This window comes from Bufo gargarizans, chromosome 5 (genome assembly GCF_014858855.1).
Source record: "Bufo gargarizans isolate SCDJY-AF-19 chromosome 5, ASM1485885v1, whole genome shotgun sequence".
Classification (NCBI taxonomy): Eukaryota; Metazoa; Chordata; class Amphibia; order Anura; family Bufonidae; genus Bufo; species Bufo gargarizans.
Window position 1 is genome coordinate 386,787,029 of NC_058084.1, and position 21,484 is coordinate 386,808,512.

At 46.2% G+C, this 21,484-nt stretch overlaps 1 protein-coding gene across 1 annotated transcript in view; it reads right to left on the reverse strand.

The window, feature by feature from the left end:
• The window catches only part of CCDC126 (coiled-coil domain containing 126), a 56,362-nt gene that overhangs the window by 20,613 nt on the left and 14,265 nt on the right, over nucleotides 1-21,484 (reverse strand). The window contains exon 2 of the mRNA XM_044294508.1: nucleotides 10,602-10,980. Coding sequence (XP_044150443.1) covers nucleotides 10,602-10,839 — 238 coding nt within the window. The 5' untranslated portion in view covers nucleotides 10,840-10,980. The remainder of the gene's footprint in view (nucleotides 1-10,601; nucleotides 10,981-21,484) is intronic.

The window sequence follows — 21,484 nt, forward strand, 5'->3', positions numbered from 1 at the left end:
CGTAAAGTGTGGCAGAAAGTGAAATAAATAACTGGAGCATTAGGGTGTACCACGATTAGCCCTCTGTGGGACCATAGTGACCTACTGGAGGTGCAGAAGTTAACAGGATTTGGAAGTGCAGGGGGATATTTTGGCTGTCCCAACCGTACTCCAATTTTTAAGAGCTATGATCAACTAAAAGTAGAATTTAGCCTAGCTAACTCGAACTTCTATCAATATTTACAACTGCGCCACGCCTTAGTAATGCAAGGAAAAGTGAAAGGATCTTGCTATAAAGGTATCATTGATAGCTGATCACATTAGAAAAAGGCAGAGATACTAGAGGAACGATATCAGTATTTTATAAGATCCTTCTTTAATTTTATCAAGACTTTTTCCCATTGAAGGTACGAGATCAGTGGAGTGCGGATCTGGGACCTTTGTCTGACTCAATGGTCAGAGATGTTGGAGAGAGACCCATCTTTATCTCTATGTGAACCACAGAGATTGTCACAATTGTATTTAGTGCATAGGCTATATCGCACGCCCATGTTCCTTCACAAGCTGGGCCTGCGAGATACATCTCATTGCCCGAAATGTGCTGTTCCAGATGCTCACATTTTTCACATGTTTTGGGAATGCACAGCGCTGGGGCCTTTCTGGAAGGATGTTCTAGATGTTATTTATGCAATATACAAGATTAGGCTTCTAGCTGACCCCATCGTCTGTGTACTGGGTCTCTTGCAGGATGACTGAGGAGGGTACAGCCACAGCTATTCGTAGGTTACTGTATAATGCCAGAAAACTAATAGCCAAGTACTGGATAAGCACTGACGTGCCTTCTAAATGAGAATTTATAGCTTGCATGAATGCAATGATTGAATTAGAAAGAGGGGTATATACCAAAAGGGGTACTGCAAAGAAATTAGCTTCTATATGGGGACCATGGATGCAAACGCCGGGTATACCATCTGGTCACCTTTTATTAACCAATATGGGGAGAAGACTTTTTGGCTAAGACACACAAGGTGTATAATATTCGCTGCTCTGGGCATTCTATCCTGGGTTTAAGCACTGGCTGATGGAGCAGAATGGAAGGGGTGGATCGTAAATGGTCTGGTGTGGTTCGGGCAGGGGGAGGGGAGGGGTATTTTGGTATGTTATATGGACTGTATTTGTGTTCATGTCTTATTTTATGCCTACATTATACTGCACCGGATTACTTCTGACATTCTTGGATGGCTATGTCAATACTGCTGTACTTGCGTTGCACTTAAGTATTATATGCAAAAATTGAATAAAAACGACTTGAAGGAAAAATATTTGCGCCGATAATTTCAGTTAAGGAGCTTGTTAACATCTCTTCCTTCTCGGTCCTTTGCACGGTCCACGCTCACTCTATTTGAAAAGCTGTGCTTTTCGTTAATTGTTCCCACCCAAGGGATCTCACTCATTTATGTTTGTTGAGGGACAATGGTTGAGAACGGGAGTCTAATAAACCAGCTTTTGTGAAATGGGCAGCAGAGCTGCAGATCTCCTTTACAGAGGATCAGTGGAATACGGCCTTTGTTGGAGATATGGTGCAGCGCCGGGTACCATGCTTCATGTGTGGTGGTCATGTATGGTCCTTGCTCCTTCATGGACAGATGTTTCTAATTTATATAACCTTTTGACTGGGGACGCCTTGATTTTGACTCCAAAGCCAGAAGTGGTGAGCATCCGTTCGTTCTTTGCAGGGATGTTCTGGATCACTTTTGCCTCCGTGGCCATCTGCAAAAGGTACTGGGAGATGGTCAAAGCAGTGAGACAAGAATCCCCTTTCAGGCGCTTTGTGGGCATCTGCCCCGTACAGAGGAAAGAAAGGAGAGTGATCGTCTCTATGCGGAATCCACAAATCACAGGCAAGGACATAGTCACCTTACTGAAGCCATTCTGCACCGTGGTGAGGGATCCGACCCACATCTTGGACGGAAACGGCTTCTGGACCGACAAGTGGTCTGTCATCGTCCGCCTCAACAAAGACCCTTCAGACCCGGATGGCGTACAGCACATGCCACAGTCAGTCAGTCAGTCAGTCATTCTCCTTGGGCAACTCTTCGGCCTTCATCTACTACCCAGATATGCCGCAGGTCTGCAGGAAATGCAGCAAGAAGGTCCACCAGATGAAGCACTGCAAGGAGGACACCTGCAGGATTTGTCATGTGGCAGGACACGACTTCAAAGGACTGCACCAAGAAGACGGTATGCAATCTGTGCGGTCTGGCCTCCCACGTCTACAAGGACTGCCCGAGGAGGGAACGCACCTGGACAGTTGTCGCAGCCAGAGCTCCGGCCAGCAGGAACCCCAGCAGTGACCAGGAAGGTAAGCAGACAACCCCCTCCCTGTCACCACCACCACTGAGGCAGTCCAAATCCATCTGCCCATCGTAATCTCAGTGGCACCTCCCCGCGCCCACAGCCCAACCTGCCCCACAGCCACCACTGCAGCAGCACTAACCGCTCCTCCAGCTGCTGCAGTCTCCTACGAGGAGGAATAGCCCGCTCTCTTGTCGCCAGGTGTCCAACCAAGAAAGGGGAAGAGAAAGGAGAGGGACAGCCCCATCACTGACCACTACAAGAAAAAGATGGTTGAGGTGGTGGAATCCCCCCTGCCCAACAAAAAAGAAATGGAGCAGCAGGTGGAGGATTAGGCGGCCGCCGACGAGGCCCCGAGCAGCAAGGGTCCCAGACCACCAAAAAACTCGACGAGACATGGAAGAAATAGTGGCCAACGGGGGAACCGCCGACCCGCAAGCAACCATACAACCAGACAACCATAGCCGAAATTGAAGCCCAGATCCAGCTGCTGCAGAGGCCACTCACAGACAGCGGACAAGAGAAAGAAGCCGCCGGTTGATCAGGGTGGTAACTAAGCTGTATTGTTTCTGCTAACCTATTTATTTTCCTACATGATTGCAAATTTTAAGCTTTTTTCCATTAATGTTAGGAGCATTATGGATGGGTCCAGGTGTCAGACGGTACTAACTTGTTAGTTCCCAGGTTGCCAACATGTACATGTTGCAGGAGTGTGCTTTGCCCCCCTCTATGCCTCACAACCATCTGGCGAGGCGGTGGTCCCATGGCCCGTCCTACTGGTCCGGTGGTGGTGACGGTAAGTCGTCCGGGGTGGCCATGCTCCTCAGGGGAAGCGCTTTTACACTTGACTCCGTCCAGGAGTTCGTCTGCGGCAGGCTACTTGTCGTAGACGGTTCCTGGGCGGGAGAGCCGGTTATCATCAATGTGTATTCTTCCCCTACCAAGGGTGAGCAACTGTAGCTTTTCCAGGCCCTACGACTGCAGCTTGCTACTACTAGGGCGGTAGTGATGGCCGGGGACTTCAACTGGCCGATCGAGGAGGACGGACGCAGCTCCAGCACTTCGAGCAAGTTAGATGTCACTTCCAAACTGCTTATTGAGCAGGACGCTGTGGGGTCAATAGGGAAGGGCTCCAGTAATTATACGTGGAGCCGACCTAATGGCTCACTCCATCTTGGATAGACTTTGTGTTCACCTCTTGGGCAGTCAGGCGGTGTAGGCACTCTATGATCCCTTGCTTCTTCTCCGATCACAGAGCCATTCAGGTCCAGTGCAACCTTGGGAACAGGTTCCCCCCCGATCCTGGAAACTGAACTGCGCTCTGTTGAATCGGAAGGACATGCTTGCGGAGCTTAGAGAGGTCTACATAGCTTATCGGAATGACAAATGTTTGTTTGAACGGACTAGTGACTGGTGGGAATATGTTAAATTCCAGTTTCATTGTTTCTTTCAGGCCAAACAACAGGCGTGTGAGAAGAGGGCATTCAGAGAGCTGCGGTCCCTGCAAGACCCTCACCAGTGTGGCTGGAGCGTTAGAGAGGGGCTGGAGGAGACCAAAAGGAGCCTGAAAAGGCACTTTGAGGAGGAATCCATGCGAATTCTCTTCCGCTCCAAAGTGGAGAACCTGGAGAAGGGTGAGAAGTTTAAGTGGTTCTTTTTCAGGAAACTCCACGCCGGCCACACGCCCCGGAACAAACTTCGAGACAAGGATGGCAACATAAGATCTGGGAAGTAGGAAGTGATGAGACTACTACTGCAACCTCTACTCCCCGAAGAACACAGACCCGAAAACCGCTGATAAATTCCTGTCAGGTATTACTAACCATCTTGACCCTGCAGGTGCGGCGGCAATGGATGACCCTCTGAGGGTGGGGGAGGTGCTCTCTGCCGCTAGATCCTTTAGGTCTGGCAGGACCCCAGGTAGTGACAGTCTGCCAGCGGAGCTCTATGTAGCGCTGGGGGATCTGATCTGCCTGGACCTGCTGGAACTCTATGAGGAGATGGTGGTGGAGGGTAGAATGCCCCCATCATTGAGGGAAGGAATGATCATGATCTTGTATAAGCAGAAGGGGGAGAGATGTGACTTGAAAAACTGGCGTCCCATCTCTCTCCTGAACATGGACTACAAGATCCTCGCCAATGTGCTAGCCAACCGGTTGAAGGTTGCCATCGGCAGAATCGTCCACCCGGATCCGACCTGCGGCATTCCTGGCCGCTGGATCGCAGACAGCCTCGCTCTCATGAGAGACACGGTACAATACAAAGTCCGCCGTGTACACGCGGCCCTGGTCAGCGTTAATCAGGAGAAGGCTTTGACAGAGTGTCTCATGAATTCATGGGCAAGGCTTTGCGCAAGCTGGGTCTAGGCAGGAGGTTCTGTTTGTTTGTTAACCCGATGTACCTTGACATTTGCAGCACGGTGCTGGTGAACAGCTGGAAGACTGCCCCCTTCCCATTTACCATCAAATCAAACTTCATCACTTTTGGGGGGAATAAAATGCGTCTTATGGGGCAAAAGTTCCAAAAGAGCAAAGTGGCCTCCATAAGTCTAGAGCAGTGATGGGCAAACTATGGCCCTCGAGCCGTATACGGCCCAGCGGACCATTTTATCCGGAGGCACATGACGTCATTGCGCCGCCTGAGCCGTACAGAGCGGCACACAGGCCGGAAGAGGCCTGCATCAAATCACTGACAGCAGCATAAGGTAAGTATAGGTGTTTATTACTTATAGTATACTGTGGCAAGAAGGGGGGTGGGGGCCCTATATACTGGCACAATATAGATTGGTACTATGGAGAAGAGGGGAAGCACTATGGGGGCCACTATGGAGAAGAGGGAAAGCACTATGGGGGCCCTATATACTGCCAAAATATGGGGGGGGGGCACTTTGGAAAAGGGGATGCACTATGGGGGCCACACAGGGCCGGCCTTTGGGGTGTGCGAGCTGTGCGGCCGCACAGGGCACCATGGCGACAGGAGCGCCCGGCGGCCGACACAGCTCGCAGTCGGTCTCTTACAGCAGGCTGGCCCGACATTGTGTGAGGGGAGCTTGGCGAGCTGAGCCGCTGCAGCTGCCAGGTCAGGTTTCGGAGCGTTGAGGAGGAACTTAGGGGCGCAGACGCAGCGTCCAAGTGCTGCGCCTTCACAGAGAGACACGGAAGGATCCGCTCAATGTGTGAGGGTGGCGGCCGGTGCTCTGCAGACAGGGAGGGAGCAGAAGACTTCAAATAGTGAGTACCTGTTCTTAATGTTTTTTTTTAATCAAATATCTTTCATTAAATGGGGCAGGGTCTAATTTAGGGGGGAAGGGGACTGGATAAGGGTGACAGACACTGGGTATGATTAAGGGGGCAGGGTACTGGATAAGGGTGACACTGGGTATGATTAAGGGGCAGGGGACTGGCTTTGGTTGACACTGGATATGATTAAGGGGGGCAGCAGGTGACTGGGCAATGGTCTTAATCATACCCAGTGTCACCTTTATCCAGTCCCCTGCCCCCTTAATCATACCCAGTGTCTGTCACCCATAATTTAAAGGGGGGCAGGGTCTAATTGAGGGGGCAGGGGACTGGGCAAAGGTGACAGGGTATGATTAAGAGGGGCAGGAGACTGATAATGGGTGACACTGGGTATGATTGTACTTGTTTGCACTTGCACTTAAATTATCTGTAATAAAAAAAAAAAAAAAAGGTTTGTTACAAAGATTGTTTTCCTCTTTGTGTATGTTTAGGTGAACGGGGGGGGGGGGCGCCACAAGATTAGCTCGCACAGGGCGCCTGAACACCTAAGGCCAGCCCAGGGGCCACATATACTGGCACAATATGGGGGGGCACTATGGAGAAGAGGGGAAGCACTATGGGGGCCCCATTTACTGGCACAATATGGGGGCACTATGGGGGCCCTATATACTGGCACAGTATCTATTCTGCGAATTGCAACAACAAAGCTAACTCCAGACTTTGATGCCTTAGCAAAAAAGTGAGACCAACAACACTGTTCCCACTAAAATTGAAGATGAGTTATACATACTATATTATGAAAGAAATACATTGCATAAAGGTTTTGTACAATAACTTTTTATTAATGCTTTTCTACCTTGAATTAAACTAAACCTTTAATGTTACGAAATTTAAATTTAAATTTATATTAATTCACACAAATCTACTCTTGTTCCAATATATGAACCCATTGTGGCCGACAAGTCAAAAAGTTTGCCCACCTCTGGTCTAGAGCTAGCCTCCCCAGCAAACTCATTAATCGGGGAAGAAGGGCCTTGTTAAGAGAGGTGACCAAGAACCCAACGTCACTCTGACTGAGCTCCAAAGATCCTGTGTGCAGATAGGAGAAACTTACAGAAGATCAATGATCACAGCAGCACTCCACTAATATGGGCTTTATGGCAAACTGTCCAGAAACAAGCCTCCCCTCAGTAATAAAGCACATTAAAGCTCATCTGCAAATAAGCACCTAAAAGACTCTCAAGACTGTGACAAACAAGATTCTCTGGTCTGATAAAACCAAGATTGAAATTTTTCACCTAAATTTTAAGCATTATGTTTGTAAGAAACAAGGTAGTGCCCAATACCATCTCTACAGTGAAGTATGGGTGTGGCAGCATTGTGCTGTGGACAGGAAGACTGGTCATTCTTGAGAGTAAGGCCTCATGCACACGACCGTTGTGTGCACCCGTGGCCGTTGTTCCGTTTTCCGTGATTTTCTGCAGACCCATTGACTTTCAATGGGTCCGTTGAAAACTCGGAAAATGCACCGAAGATCCGTCTGCATAAAAGCTTTTTCAGAGCTGAGTTTTCACTTCGTGAAAACTCAGATCCGACAGTATATTCTAACACAGAGGCGTTTCCATAGTGATGGGGACGCTTCTAGTTAGAATATACTACGAACTGTGTACATGACTGCCCCCTGCTGCCTGGCAGCACCGGATCTCTTACAGGGGGCTGTGATCCGTACAATTAACCCCTCAGGTGCCGCACCTGAAGGGGTTAATTGTGCGTATCATAGCCCCCTGTAAGAGATCCGGGGCTGCCAGACACAAAGGGGCAGACCCCCCTCCCTCCCCAGTTTCAATTTTATTGGTGGCCAGTGTGCGGCCCCCCCTCCCTCCCTCTATTGTAGTTATAACATTGGTGGCCAGTGTGCGCCCTCCCCCCCGGCCCCCCTCTATTGTATTTATAACATTGGTGGCTAGTGTGCGTCCTCCCCCCCGGCCCCCCTCTATTGTATTTATAACATTGGTGGCTAGTGTGCGTCCTCCCCCCCGGCCCCCCTCTATTGTATTTATAACATTGGTGGCTAGTGTGCGTCCTCCCCCCGCCCCCCCCTCCCTCCCTCTATTGTATTTATAACATTGGTGGCACAGTGTGCGGCCTCCCCTCCCTCCCTTTATTGTAGTTCTAACATTGGTGGCCAGTGTGCGCCCTCCCCCCCGGCCCCCCTCTATTGTAATTATAACATTGGTGGCTAGTGTGCGTCCTCCCCCCGGCCCCCCCTCCCTCCCTCTATTGTATTTATAACATTGGTGGCCAGTGTCGCCCTCCCTCCCTCCCTCTATTGTATTTATAACATTGGTGGCCAGTGTGCGGGCTCCCCCCGGCCCCCCCTCCCTCCCTCTATTGTATTTATAACATTGGTGGCACAGTGTGCGGCCTCCCCTCTCTCCTCTCCCCCCCCCCCCCCCCCGATCATTGGTAGCAGCGGAGTTCCGATCGGAGTCCCAGTTTAATCGCTGGGGCTCCGATCGGTAACCATGGCAGCCAGGACGCTACTGCAGTCCTGGTTGCCATGGTTACTTAGAAATATTAGAAGCATCATACTTACCTGCTGGCTGCTGCGCTGTCTGTGACCGTCCAGGAGCTCCTCCTACTGGTAAGTGACAGATCATTAAGCAATGCGCCGCACAGACCTGTCACTTACCAGTAGGAGGAACTCCCGGCCGGTCACAGACAGCGCAGCAGCCAGCAGGTAAATATGATGCTTCTACTATTGCAAAGTAACCATGGCAACCAGGACTGCAGTAGAGTCCTGGTTGCCATGGTTACTGATCGGAGCCCCAGCGATTAAACTGGGACTCCGATTGGAACTCTGCTGCCACCAATGATCGGGGAGGGGGGGGATTAGTGCCGCACACTGTGCCACCAATGTTATAAATACAATAGAGGGGGGGCCGGGGGGAGGCCGCACACTGGCCACCAATGTTATAAATACAATAGAGGGAGGGGGTGCCGCACACTGTGCCACCAATGATATTCAAACTGGGGAGGGAGGGGGGGTCTGCCCCCTGCTGCCTGGCAGCCCCTGATCTCTTACAGGGGGATATGATACGCACAATTAACCCCTTCAGGTGCGGCACCTGAGGGGTTAATTGTGCTGATCACGGCAGCAGGGGGCAGTCATGTACACAGTTTGTAGTATATTCTAACTAGAAGCGTCCCTTTCACCCCTCTGGCCCGCCCTAGGTTCTTCAATATTCGCCGCGCCTGCGCACTTTATTCTCCATTATGGGCAGAGGCAGGGCCGGTGCAAGGATTTTTGCCAACACAAGCGAAGCTACATTTTGGCGCCCCCCCCCCCCCACGCTTCTCCTCTCTGTGGTCCTGGTATCTTCTCTCTGCTTCAGACAATGGCTGGTTTAAAGGACCATATTTTTCGCCCTCTAAGACACACCTAGGTTTTAGAGGAGGATAATAAGAAAAAAATATTTTCCATTACACCTCAGATCAGACCCCCAATGTTAATCAGACCCCCATGTCAGACATCATCCCCCAGCCATCAGCCCCCCATGTCACATTTTTCCGCCCTCCCCCAGGGTGCAGCCGCTTGGTCTGCCTTATGGTAGCACCGGCCCTGGGCAGAGGCACAAGAGCGTTTAAAGCGCATGTGGCGGCCCGTACATCTAGCCGGCCTTGTGCCTCTGCCCATAATTGGCAATGAAGTGTGCAGGCGCAGCAAATCTTGTGAACAGCGCTGGATTCCTTTAGAAACTAGGGCGGGACAGAGGGGTGGAAGGGGAGGGGTTTCATATGAAAAGCGACGAGGGGCCTGGGCACTGGTCGCTAGAACGCCTCCCCTGGACACCTTCAGAACCTAATTAACATATTGAATACAAAAAAATGTATATAGTAAGTAGCATTACAATATGGGGACTATAATGCAGATCATGGTGTTAGTGTTCTTTAATGGTCCGTTTAGGTGAAAGACTCCTTTTAAAAGCATGTACAAAGGTCCCTCTTGTACATGATATGTTGTAATTACCACACGGTAATTATAAGATCTCATCTGGAGGGACCTTTGTACATGCTTTTATGAAATAAATAAATAATTTTTTTATTTTATTCGCTGGATCCTAAGTCTGTTTCTGGAATTACTGCAGGGTGTGAATACCACCCACATCCGGGCTAAATTGGTCAAATGACCTCTCCAGAGCTGGACACTGCTGCTTTCTCTTATTGTACATAGTTCACCATATGCACAATAAGTCTAAAATGAGAATTGTTCTTGCCAAATGAAATTATAGTTCAGGGTAAACAGACTCCAGCACTCCATCCTGATCTGTTAAAACTTCAAGGCTTCGTAAAATCACTTCCACTGAATTCCTCTTATGCACTAGAAGTTCTTAAAGGACATCTGACTTGCTGCATGCGCTCATGGCAGCTGAAGGCATCTGTGTTGATCCCACCTTCACATTTTCCCTCATTGCTGAGATTAAGTTTTAATAAATGAAAATCAGCCCCTAGGTGCAATGTGGGCGTTGCCATTACACCTAGAGGCTCTGCTCTCCCTGCAACTGCCTCAAACTCTTGACAGTGTAAACGTCATTATGCCTGCCTTGCCCTGTCACAGTGCAGAGAGGGTAGCAGTTTCTCAGCCATATGAACATGGCACCAATACAGATGCTTTCAGCTGCCAAGCGCACCTGTAGCAGGTCAGCCAGTTTCATAGGTACAAATCTGCTGACAGATGTCCTATTACATACATATATGATTAATCACCTGTAGTCTGAAATTTGTAACACAAATTTCAGTGGTGATATTTTAACCGGTCATAAAGGAGTGCTAGACTTTCCTCTGTTTGCATTGTACTAGAGCAGACTCATGTTTCCGTGCACCTGCGGAGAAAAATCTGCAAGCTATTTCCATATTTTCAAATTATATACAGTATGTCAATATCTCTGCTTAAATCAAGCTATAGAAAGTATTACCAAATGTAAGCGAATAAGAAACAGGAATGTTTTCATCTTTTGCACAACTTACCATATCCTGCCATGGAGCCTGCGCTCCCTCCATTTACAAGGTCTTTATTTTCTTCAGCCAAGGCTTTCACGTATCTTCTGCTGAGGTCTAAGATCTGTTCTCGGAGCTCAGTGCTGCTCTGGTGTCTGGGATACTGAATGGTGTATCGTAGCAACATGAGTCCCCAAATGAATCCAAAGGCAAGTAGTAAAATACTCAGTTTCTGAGATACTGACTTTCTGGAGAATGTTAAATACATGTTATTTCAACCTCTGTTCAGCTTGCACTAGAAATTTACTTCTTTTCAAGGCGTTACACGCAATAAAGAAAACTGGAGCGGACACAGTCACTTGTACAATTCATTTTAAGGACTTTCTCTTCCTCAAAAATCAAGCCGCATCTGAAAGACAAAAAAAGAACGTAAGAATTTTTTTTGATTTTTTTTTTCCAGAAACAAAGTGGATCACAGGATAACAACCCAGATTGAAAAAATATCATAAAGTTTGTCCCTAAATAATTTATACTTATAGGCGTACTCTAAACACCGCTAGAGTTTTTGATGCATTTTTTTTAGACCAAGTCAATTCAAAAAGAATGGGGAAGATAAAGGAAGGAAGTATAGGTCTCGTTCTTGCTGGTTCCACTTCTGGCTTTCACTTAAAACATTGCATAAAAAACTGCAGTGGAATGCTTCCACAAAACTCTGTATGTGAAACTACCCTAAATGTCTGCTAGATGCAGATCCACATCTCCATAATACAGGTCCCCTAGTCCCCATTCGGCCTGGTGAGGTGGCCTCTGGCCACTATAACCATGTGGAGAAAGTAGCCTCTTGCTCACCAGTTTCTAAAGCTCCCATATAAGTGCTCCTCTGCATCGGAGGCTCTGTTGTAGATTCTGTAAAAAATGTTGTACAAATTAAGCCTTCGTGCAGGACTATTTTGTATGAGAAAACGCTGGACTCACTAGTGGAAACCTGACGGGACCCATTATAGTCGGGGGGGGGGGGGGGGGGGGTCAGTCTGTTAGTTTCCGTTAGCTGCCAGATCCAGCACTGCTGCAGAACAATGAAAACAGAGAACTCCAATGTGAACTCAACCTTAGTAAAGTAACTTCTTGCATATCAATGCTGAAATGCTTTCCTATTGGTATGGTGGATGCCTCCTTGGAGTAGCTGCAGTCTTGGGTAGAACAGACAGAACTCTGTACTGACCTATGAAATATTTTCAGTTACTAGGTCAATTTGGATACGCCATAGGCAATTCAGTCAGATTTGATGAGAGAAATAGTGTTGCATGTAGCAAGGGGAAAAGTAGTATAAAGCACACTCCAGAAATTCAGCAAAAAAGAATGGCTTTATTCACCAATGGTACAGTAGCGACGTTTTAACCCCCACAATGGAGACCTTGGAGTGCATGGGAGGTTTGGCGCTCCGCTGTTTACTGGCCACCTGGTGGTACTTAGTCTCATCTGGCCTTAGTAACGGCAAGTTGCGACAACCCCTTTAATGCGCATGTCAGGTTGTGTTATTCCAACAACTGCATTGGTTCAATGCATTATGTGCCCCAATACTCAAAGCAAGGTAATGTCAAACCTTGTTAATGAAGATCTGCACTAATCTGGTATGACATAATCTGTGAGCGCCACAACAGATGCATACGCACTCACCCAGTGGAAGTTCACTGAACCACACATAGGCGTACCACTCTTGGCACATGCAAGTGCATTTGCTGGTCTAGTGTATACGCTGTCTCTCAATCCAGCCCATGTGCAAGGGAAAATTCACCACACTTGGTTCTTAATCTGTATGTGGTGCTATGTACAACAATGAAATCACAAATAGGCCTAACATTAAGCCACCAAAAAGGTAAGTATCACAAAACTATCCTCATTTTAGTCCCCCTGAGGGTCCAATAACCATATCTGCAGTACTATATGCAAATATGCACAACATCCACCACAAAAGGGGTTATCCAGTAATATATTCTTTAAAGTGCACCTGTCATGTCAGGTGCCATCAGAATAAGTCATCATGTCTGTGTACATGAGCAATAGCACTATTTTGGGCTATTATATGACCTATATTCTGCATTTATCACAAGTCTTAAACTCTGCAGGTTCCATCTCTATCACCCTGAGAGCTCCACTCCATAGAGGTAGAGACTAGCTCCTATGATGCCTCCCATACACAGCACACAGTGAACAGAAGGCCATGTTTTCTTCTCTCTTAGCACACCTTTGAAAGCAGCATCAGCATGAAGGTGTCACGACCATGGTTAAGGCCGTGACTCCTGAACCGGTCTGGGGTTGTTGTCAATCACAGGTGAGGGCTGAAGTATGTTGCCTCACCTGTAGTTGCCGTTGGCAACATTAGGTATGTGGCAGTAGAGCAGCTGGAGCTGGTTGCTAGGCTGCTCGCTGTCATTGCATGCGGTTGCACCTGGCAACCTGTCTATGTAGGTGCGCCTTGTGTTTGTTGTGCACGAGGTTTTTGTATGGGTGCACTTCCCGTTTAAGTGGCTGTCTTCCCTTCCCTGGTGTGGGAAGGGTTAATTCCCTTCCTAGTGTGTGTGTGCACTGGGTGTGTCTGTGTGGGTGTGGCTACATGGGCTATTTAGCCTCAGTTGAGAGCAGAAGTCTGAGGGGTACTTCAGCCTTGGTTAGCTGGAGTCATCCTCCTGGTTTTTAAACAATCTGCCAGTGAGGGCCACCCTTGTGGTCATAAGTTATATTACATGCTGTTATGAAGGGTGTATTTGGTCTCCTTGATTATTGCAGCTTATGGTCCTGAGTTCCTATGTGATGTGTGTTCGTTTGTGTTCTTGTGGACAGCAGCACTTATACATAGGTTCCAGGCTCTATGTCTGTGGCTAGTAGGTGTTGTTCTGTTTCATTTACCTGCCATTGCCATAAGCTGTTTGTGTCCCCCTTTCTTTGTAGCTTGGCCAGTGAGACTCCTGTTCCTCCGTATCTAGGAGGAACAGGTTGCCTTACTCTGCTCCTAGTTGAGGGCCACACTGAGGGCTAGTAGGAATCTTAGGTTCTGGAGTATGAGCCCTCCTACCATCAGGGTCGGCTCATACGGCTAGGAGACAGGGTCAGAATTAGGGATTGATAGGAGGTGACCTGCTCCCTGATTCCTGTCCTGTCCTTGCACCGACCATCATCTTCTGGCATCGCACGGCTGAGGGTTTTTCCCATCCTCAGCCGTGACAGGAGGACATTATACAGCAGAAATGACCAGTGTAGCTGTGAATCCAGCACAGGGGTAAAATGGATTAATAGAGCCAGCGGCAGCTTCTGTGTATCCATGTCTCTGTCTCCTTCCAGCAGTTCACGCCTCTCATCCATCCCCTTCTCACTTTGTAAATTTATATGGGCAGCACATAACCTGAGCCTTCAGTGAGCTGACAGTCTGTCTTGTCTCTCAAGAGAAATGTTTACAGAGAAAGAGAGTGATCATTGCTGGAGGTGTGGGGAGGACAAGGAGAGGCTCATAAACAATTTTTCTTTGATACGATATATTACAAAGTTTCTTATATTCACTTGTACTATTGATTTATTCAAATTTTGTCGAAAATGACAGAGCCTGTTTAAGACTTATTATGCCTGAGAAAACACATTCATAACTATGGTTGACCAAACTTGGTCACTGCAGGGCACATTGAACTGAAAATGGGCATTTTTCTCAATGTGCCATGAGCAGAACTAAAGTGTAATTTGATAAAATAATCTTTATTATGTCACCTACTGTTGTGCTCTCACATTCTGTTCCATTTATGATGACAGCTGGATTTGTGCTGAAAGAAGTAAAGCTTGTTTAATGATTTAACTGCTGAACGGACAACAATAATCTCTGCAATAAAGCCTTTATTTCTATCCACTCGCCTCCGTTAGCGGCCTCAAAGTCATTTTGTCCTTACACATTTCTGTACTTACCTAGAGGGAACGGACTTTCAATATATTACAGCTCTGGGAGGGAGCCAACTAAATGTTTATAAAAGAGTATTAAGAAACGTCCTGCTTCATAAATGAAGAATTTCAGAACAGCTTACTTCTCTTCAAAAAGGCATTTTTGGACAAATTTATACTACAGTTTTACCTATAATGACCAGGTACTCATCCCACTGGGATATCAATTTGCAATGTGCTCATGATTTTTTTTTCTTTCATGTAAAATAGTCAGTCCGCACCACAAAAAAAAAAAAAAAAAAAAATATGACGTCATATTTTTTTGCGGTGCGGAACAACAGAAAGAAACACCACAGAAGCACTCCATAGTGCTTCCGGTGTTCCGTTCCGTAACTCCGTTCCGCATCTCCGGAACTGCGGACCCATTCAAGTGAATGGGTCAGCATCCTTGATGCGGGGTGCACACGGCCAGTGGCCGTGGATTGCCGACCCGCCGTTTGCAGGCCTCACAACAGCTGTGTGTATGAGGCCTGAGTCTAAGGATGGCTGCACATGGTGAAGATTTATGTGCAGAAAATCTACATGAAATCCATACATTTTTTGTGCAGTTTTTGGCGCTGATTTTCCGCAGATCTCCTCTGCCCACCGGAAAAGGGCGAGAGCCACACAATTGACATACTACAGATTTCTAAATCCGCGCAGCAGGTCAATTTCTGCACCTAAGGATAAAAGCAAAGTGTACATGAGATTTGTTTCATCTTATACACTTCGCTAGTACTATACTGCGCAGTGGTTTTTCCGTATGAAAATCCACATGGAAAAAACGCACATAATCTGCATTGTGTGCAAGCACCCTAATGGAGTACAAAACACAGTGAGAAAATGCATTACTGTGACAGGCCTCAATACATAATAGTGAGTTACAATAAAGGGGCTGTCCAGTAGGTTAAATATTTTTGAAAAGGGTCATTACGGGTAAAAAATAAAAAAATAAAGTTAATAGTACGCCGATTCCATCCCACTCGCATTCCGACACTTTCTAGGTCCTCCACTGATATTCTCGACACACTGCCACACAGTGATTGACTGAGTGGTAATTTCCTGTATGTGTCAATAAGGACCAGTAAGTAAGGGACCCAGGATGCACTGGAACAGTAACTAGGGATATCTTATTCCTGTTTAGGGTCATTTTTTCATATTTGTTATAAAACATAACATTTAATACATATTTATTAAAGCTAACATTTATATTACCCAAAATTATTAAGGGTACTTTAACACTTGCGGCAGACGATTCCAGCAGGCAGTTCCGTCACCGGAACCGCCTGCCGGATCCGGCAATCCGGACGCAAACTGATGCATTTGTGATCCGGACGGATCCGGATCTGTCTCACAAATGCATTGCCATCCGGAAAAACGGATCCGGTATTTTTTTTTTTTCCTCATACACAGACCGCAAAACCGCATCCATTTTGCAGGAACACTTGGGGCCGGCGTCAATGCATTTCAATGGAAATTAATGCCGGATCCGACATTCCGGCAAGTGGGCCGGAGATGCAGGATACTGCAGTATTTTCTCCGGCCCAAAAACATAAGAGGGACTGAACTGATGCATCCTGAATGGAATGCTCTCCAATCATCTCCTGTGATGGAACTTAATAGCGGAAAACAAAAACACTAGTGTGAAAGCACCCTAACTATATTAAAAGATGACCATTTAAATATTTTTTTGTTTTGTAGTATTATATCTAATTGCTATAAGAGATCACTAGGGAAACTAGGGAAGAAACAGGTCACCTCCTAACTAACCCTAATCCGGGCCCTAACTACCTATCAATATGAATAGACCCTGAAGGTAGGAATATTAATATGCAGGATACCTAGGCCCTTATTTGCCTATAAGGCTCTGGAAAAAGGTTAGGACCAGAGACAACCCATTCCTCACCATAGGGAAGAATGGAAGTCTGTCTCAGGCCCAGATACAGACGTGGACAAAATTGTTGGTACCCTTTGGTCAATGAAAGAAAAAGTCACAATGGTCACAGAAATAACTTTAATCTGACAAAAGTAATAATAAATTAAAATTCTATAAATGTTAACCAATGAAAGTCAGACATTGTTTTTCAACCATGCTTCAACAGAATTATGTAAAAAAATAAACTCATGAAACAGGCATGGACAAAAATGATGGTACCCCTAACTTAATATTTTGTTGCGCAACCTTTTGAGGCAATCACTGCAATCAAACGCTTCCTGTAACTGTCAATGAGACATCTGCACCTCTCAGCAGGTATTTTGGCCCACTCCTCATGAGCAAACTGCTCCAGTTGTGTCCGGTTTGAAGGGTGCCTTTTCCAGACTGCATGTTTCAGCTCCTTCCAAAGATGCTCAATAGGATTGAGGTCAGGGTTCATAGAAGGCCACTTTAGAATAGTCCAATTTTTTCCTCTTAGCCATTCTTGGGTGTTTTTAGCGGTGTGTTTTGGGTCATTGTCCTGTTGCAAGACCCATGACCTGCGACTGAGACCAAGCTTTCTGACACTGGCTAGTACATTTCTCTCTAGAATTCCTTGATAGTCTTGAGATTTCATTGTACCCTGCACAGATTCAAGACACCCTGTGCCAGACGCAGCAAAGCAGCCCCAGAACATAACAGAGCCTCCTCCATGTTTCACAGTAGGGACAGTGTTCTTTTCTTGATATGCTTCATTTTTTCGTCTGTGAACATACAGCTGATGTGCCTTGGCAAAAACTTCGATTTTTGTCTCATCTGTCCACAGGACATTCTCCCAGAAGCTTTGTGGCTTGTCAACATGTAGTTTGGCATATTCCAGTCTTGCTTTTTTATGATTCGTTTTCAACAATGGTGTCCTCCTTGGTCGTCTCCCATGTAGTCCACTTTGGCTCAAACAACGACGGATGGTGCGATCTGACACTGATGTTCCTTGAGCATGAAGTTCACCTTGAATCTCTTTAGAAGTCTTTCTAGGCTCTTTTGTTACCATTCGGATTATCCGTCTCTTAGATTTGTCATCAATTTTCCTCCTGCGGCCACGTCCAGGGAGGTTGGCTACAGTCCCATGGATCTTAAACTTATGAATAATATGTGCAACTGTACTCACAGGAACATCTAGTTGCTTGGAGATGGTCTTATAGCCTTTACCTTTAACATGCTTGTCTATAATTTTCTTTCTGATCTCTTGAGACAGCTCTTTCCTTTGCTTCCTCTGGTCCATGTCGAGTGTGGTACACACCATATCACCAAACAACACAGTGATTACCTGGAGCCATATATATAGGCCCAATGGCTGATTACAAGGTTGTAGACACCTGTGATGCTAATTAGTGGACACACCTTGAATTAACATGTCCCTTTGGTCACATTATGTTCTGTGTTTTCTAGGGGTACCATCATTTTTGTCCATGCCTGTTTCATGAGTTTATTTTTTTACATAATTCTGTTGAAGCATGGTTGAAAAACAATGTCTGACTTTCATTGGTTAACATTTATAGAATTTTAATTTATTATTACTTTTGTCAGATTAAAGTTATTTCTGTGACCATTGTGACTTTTTCTTTCATTGACCAAAGGGTACCAACAATTTTGTCCACGTCTGTACAAACTACAGGGAATATAATAAACACAAACAAACGCAACACTTAACTTCTGTAGAGGAAAAACGAGCAGGAACACCAAAGACAAACCCAAATGAAGCTATCTATTGTATAGTCAGAAGGGTGGGGTCAGACTATAAAGGGTAGAAGTGATGACCACAGAGCAACAGCTGAGAAAAGGTTAATGGTAATTAACCCTATCAACACTGAATCAAGAGAAATCAAGGCAGCTGTTAGATTCCTCCACGCTCAACCAATCTCCTTGATTTCCTGAAATCAGTGACCTGAGGGACCGTGACATATTGCCTTCATATCCCATTTAGTCACTGTGCTGTGGCATAAATCATAATAAAGGTAGGGTACTTTTACACTCGCGTTTGGTGCGGATCTGTTATGGATCTGCACAGACAGATCCGTTCAGATAATACAACCGTCTGCATCTGTTCAGAACGGATCCATTTGTATTATCTTTAACACAGCCAAGACGGATCCGTCTTGAACACTACTGAAAGTCAATAGAGGACAGATCAGTTTTCTATTGTGCCAGACTGCGTCATAGAAAACAGATCAGTCCCCATTGACTTACATTGTGTGTCAGAACGGATCCCTTTGGATCAGTTTCATCAGACGGACACCAAAACCAGGGCTGTGGAGCGGGTAGATCAATGCTCCGACTCCTCCGTTTTTGGTACTTCCGACTCCCCGACTCCTCTGTATTTAATATGCGAATGTATTTTATACGTTCCTTGAAGGAAAGAAAGGCAACATACATGTCATTACCACAGAACTACTGGCTAGGAAGCCAACAGTCTACTGTATTGAACAGTTTAAGCAAAAGACAAACACAATGGGCCAGATTTATCATGATTGACAGCTCACCCCACTTTAACATATGGCTAAAGTCAGTTTTAGCCAAGTCAGATTTATGATTGGCCCTTTAAGACTGTAATAAATGTGGTTTGACAGTAGCAGTTTATCCGTCAGTAAGCAGCTTTACAAAAGTCGCACATCTTTACGAAAAAGTCACACGTTTTATGAAAAAGTCGCATGTTCTATTAAAAAGTCTCATAAGATAAGAGTATTACATTCACCGGTAATCCGGTTTCCTGGAAGTCTCCATGACACCAAGTCCTGAGATTGACTTCCTTCTGATTGGACAGGAAAAACACAGAGGTTAAAAACCCCACCCCCTCCCTTCATCGCCAGTGTATTATAACGAAAACCCCAGGATGAAAGGATCATAGATATTAGCAGAAAAAAAAAAAGGGTGGGATGTATGTGGTGTCATGGAGACTTCCAGGAAACCGGATTACCGGTGAGTGTAATACTCTTTTCCCCAGTTGTCTCCATGACACCAAGTCCTGAGAAAATATCAAAGATACAATTAAGGGGGGGACGGGGGGGACGACGACTGCAGAAAGGACCTTACTTCCAAATCTTAGGTCATCATTAGCAGCTAAATCTAGTCTGTAGTGTTTAGTAAAAGGTATGAACTCTTTTCCAGGTTGCTGCCCTGCAAATCTGTTGTAAAGAGGCTGAAGCTTTTTCCGCCCAGGAGGCGGCCATGCCTCTCGTAGAATGTGCTTTTAGGGAAGCAGGGACATCTTTTCCCTGAGCTTTATATGCTTCGGAGATGGCTATTTTAATCCATCTGGAGATGGAACTTTTCGCCGCTTTCTTCCCCTTATTAGGACCTGAAAACTGGACAAACAGATTTTTGTCTATTGTCCAATGATTGGTAGCTTCCAGGTACTTAAGACCGCTCTCCGGACATCTAATGTGCGATAGGTGATTTCCTGATCATTTTTCGGATTGTCACAAAACGAAGGAAGAACAATGTCCTGGGACCTATGGAAGGTCAAAACTACCTTGGGGAGGAAAGCCGGATCTAATCTGAAAACTAATTTGTCCTGAAATACTGAAAGGAACGGTTCTTGGATGGACAAGGCCTGTATCTCACAGACCCTTCTGGCAGAGGTTATTGCCACCAAAAAAATAGTCTTAACGGTAAGCCATTTGATGTGGGTAGAGTCCAAAGGTTCAAACGGATCAGAGGTTAGACCCCCTAGTACCGTATTGAGATTCCATGGTGCCATCATGTTTCTAATTGTAGGTCTGATCCTATCTGCTGCCTTAAGGAATCTAAGATATCCAGGGATGTTCTGTTAGCCTGGTATTATAAAGTGCTCCTAGAGCCGATACCTGGACCCTAAGGGTATTGGGGGATAGACCTAAATCTAGCCCTTCCTGAAGAAAATCAAGGATTAGTGGGATATTGGCCCTGAACTGGTTGAAGGAGGTTCCAGACCAATCAGCAAATTTTTCCCATATTTTTAGATACTCGTCGTTGGTACTTTGTTTCCTGCTAAAGAGTAAGGTGTTCACTACTTCTTAGACAAACCTAACTTTAATAAGTTGGATTCTTCAGAATCCAGGCTGTTAATATTAGTATTTTTAGGTCTGGGTGAGTAATGGGTCCCTTCTATGCTGAGGGCTTTTAAGAGAGAAAACCAACTTCTCTTGGGACAGAAGGGGGTTATCAGGATTAGCGTACAATTTTATTTTAAGAACTTCTGTAGCACTCTGGGGATGAGTGGAAACGGAGGAAACGTGTAAACCAAGTTTGTTGTCCAATTCTAGTAGAAGGAGTCTACTGCCCGAGGATGATCCCTGGGGTTGAGGGAGAAGAACTGGTTTAGCTGATGATTTCTCCTGGATGCAAATAGGTCTACCGTCGGCCTGCCCCATTTCTTCGTGATCAGGTGGAAGGTTTCCGGTGCTAACATCCATTCTCCTGGGTCTAGCCTGTGCCGGCTTAGGTAAATCGGCCTGAATGTTCAAAGCTCCCTTCAGATGAACCGCTGATAGAGACTGTACGTTCTCTTCTGCCCAGGAGAAGATTTTGTTTGCCAGGCTCTGTAGTAGGCGATGCCTTGTGCCTCCCTGGTGCTGGATGAAGGCCACAGCTGTAGCGTTGTCAGAGTAGACTAGGACATGACGACCCGCTGACAACTGACTTGTGTGTTTCAGTGCTTCCCACACTGCACTCAGCTCTTTGAAATTTGAGGATTGTTGTTTCACGTAATTCTTCCATGTTCCCTGGTAGGAGTTCCCCTGGACGACCACTCCCCAACCGTGGAGGCTGGCATCTGTTGTAATTACTAGATGGAGATCTTGTGCCCAGAATATCCCATTCTCTAGGTTGGATTTGATGAGCCACCAATTTAGTGATTTTTTCATGTTTGAATCTAAGAATATTTGTCTCTCTAGAGTCAATTGTCTAAAATGAACTTTTGGAGTGGCCTTAGATGGAACTGTGCCCAGGCTACTGCTGGGATGCAAGCTGAAAGACTCCCTAACACCTTCATGGGCTGTCT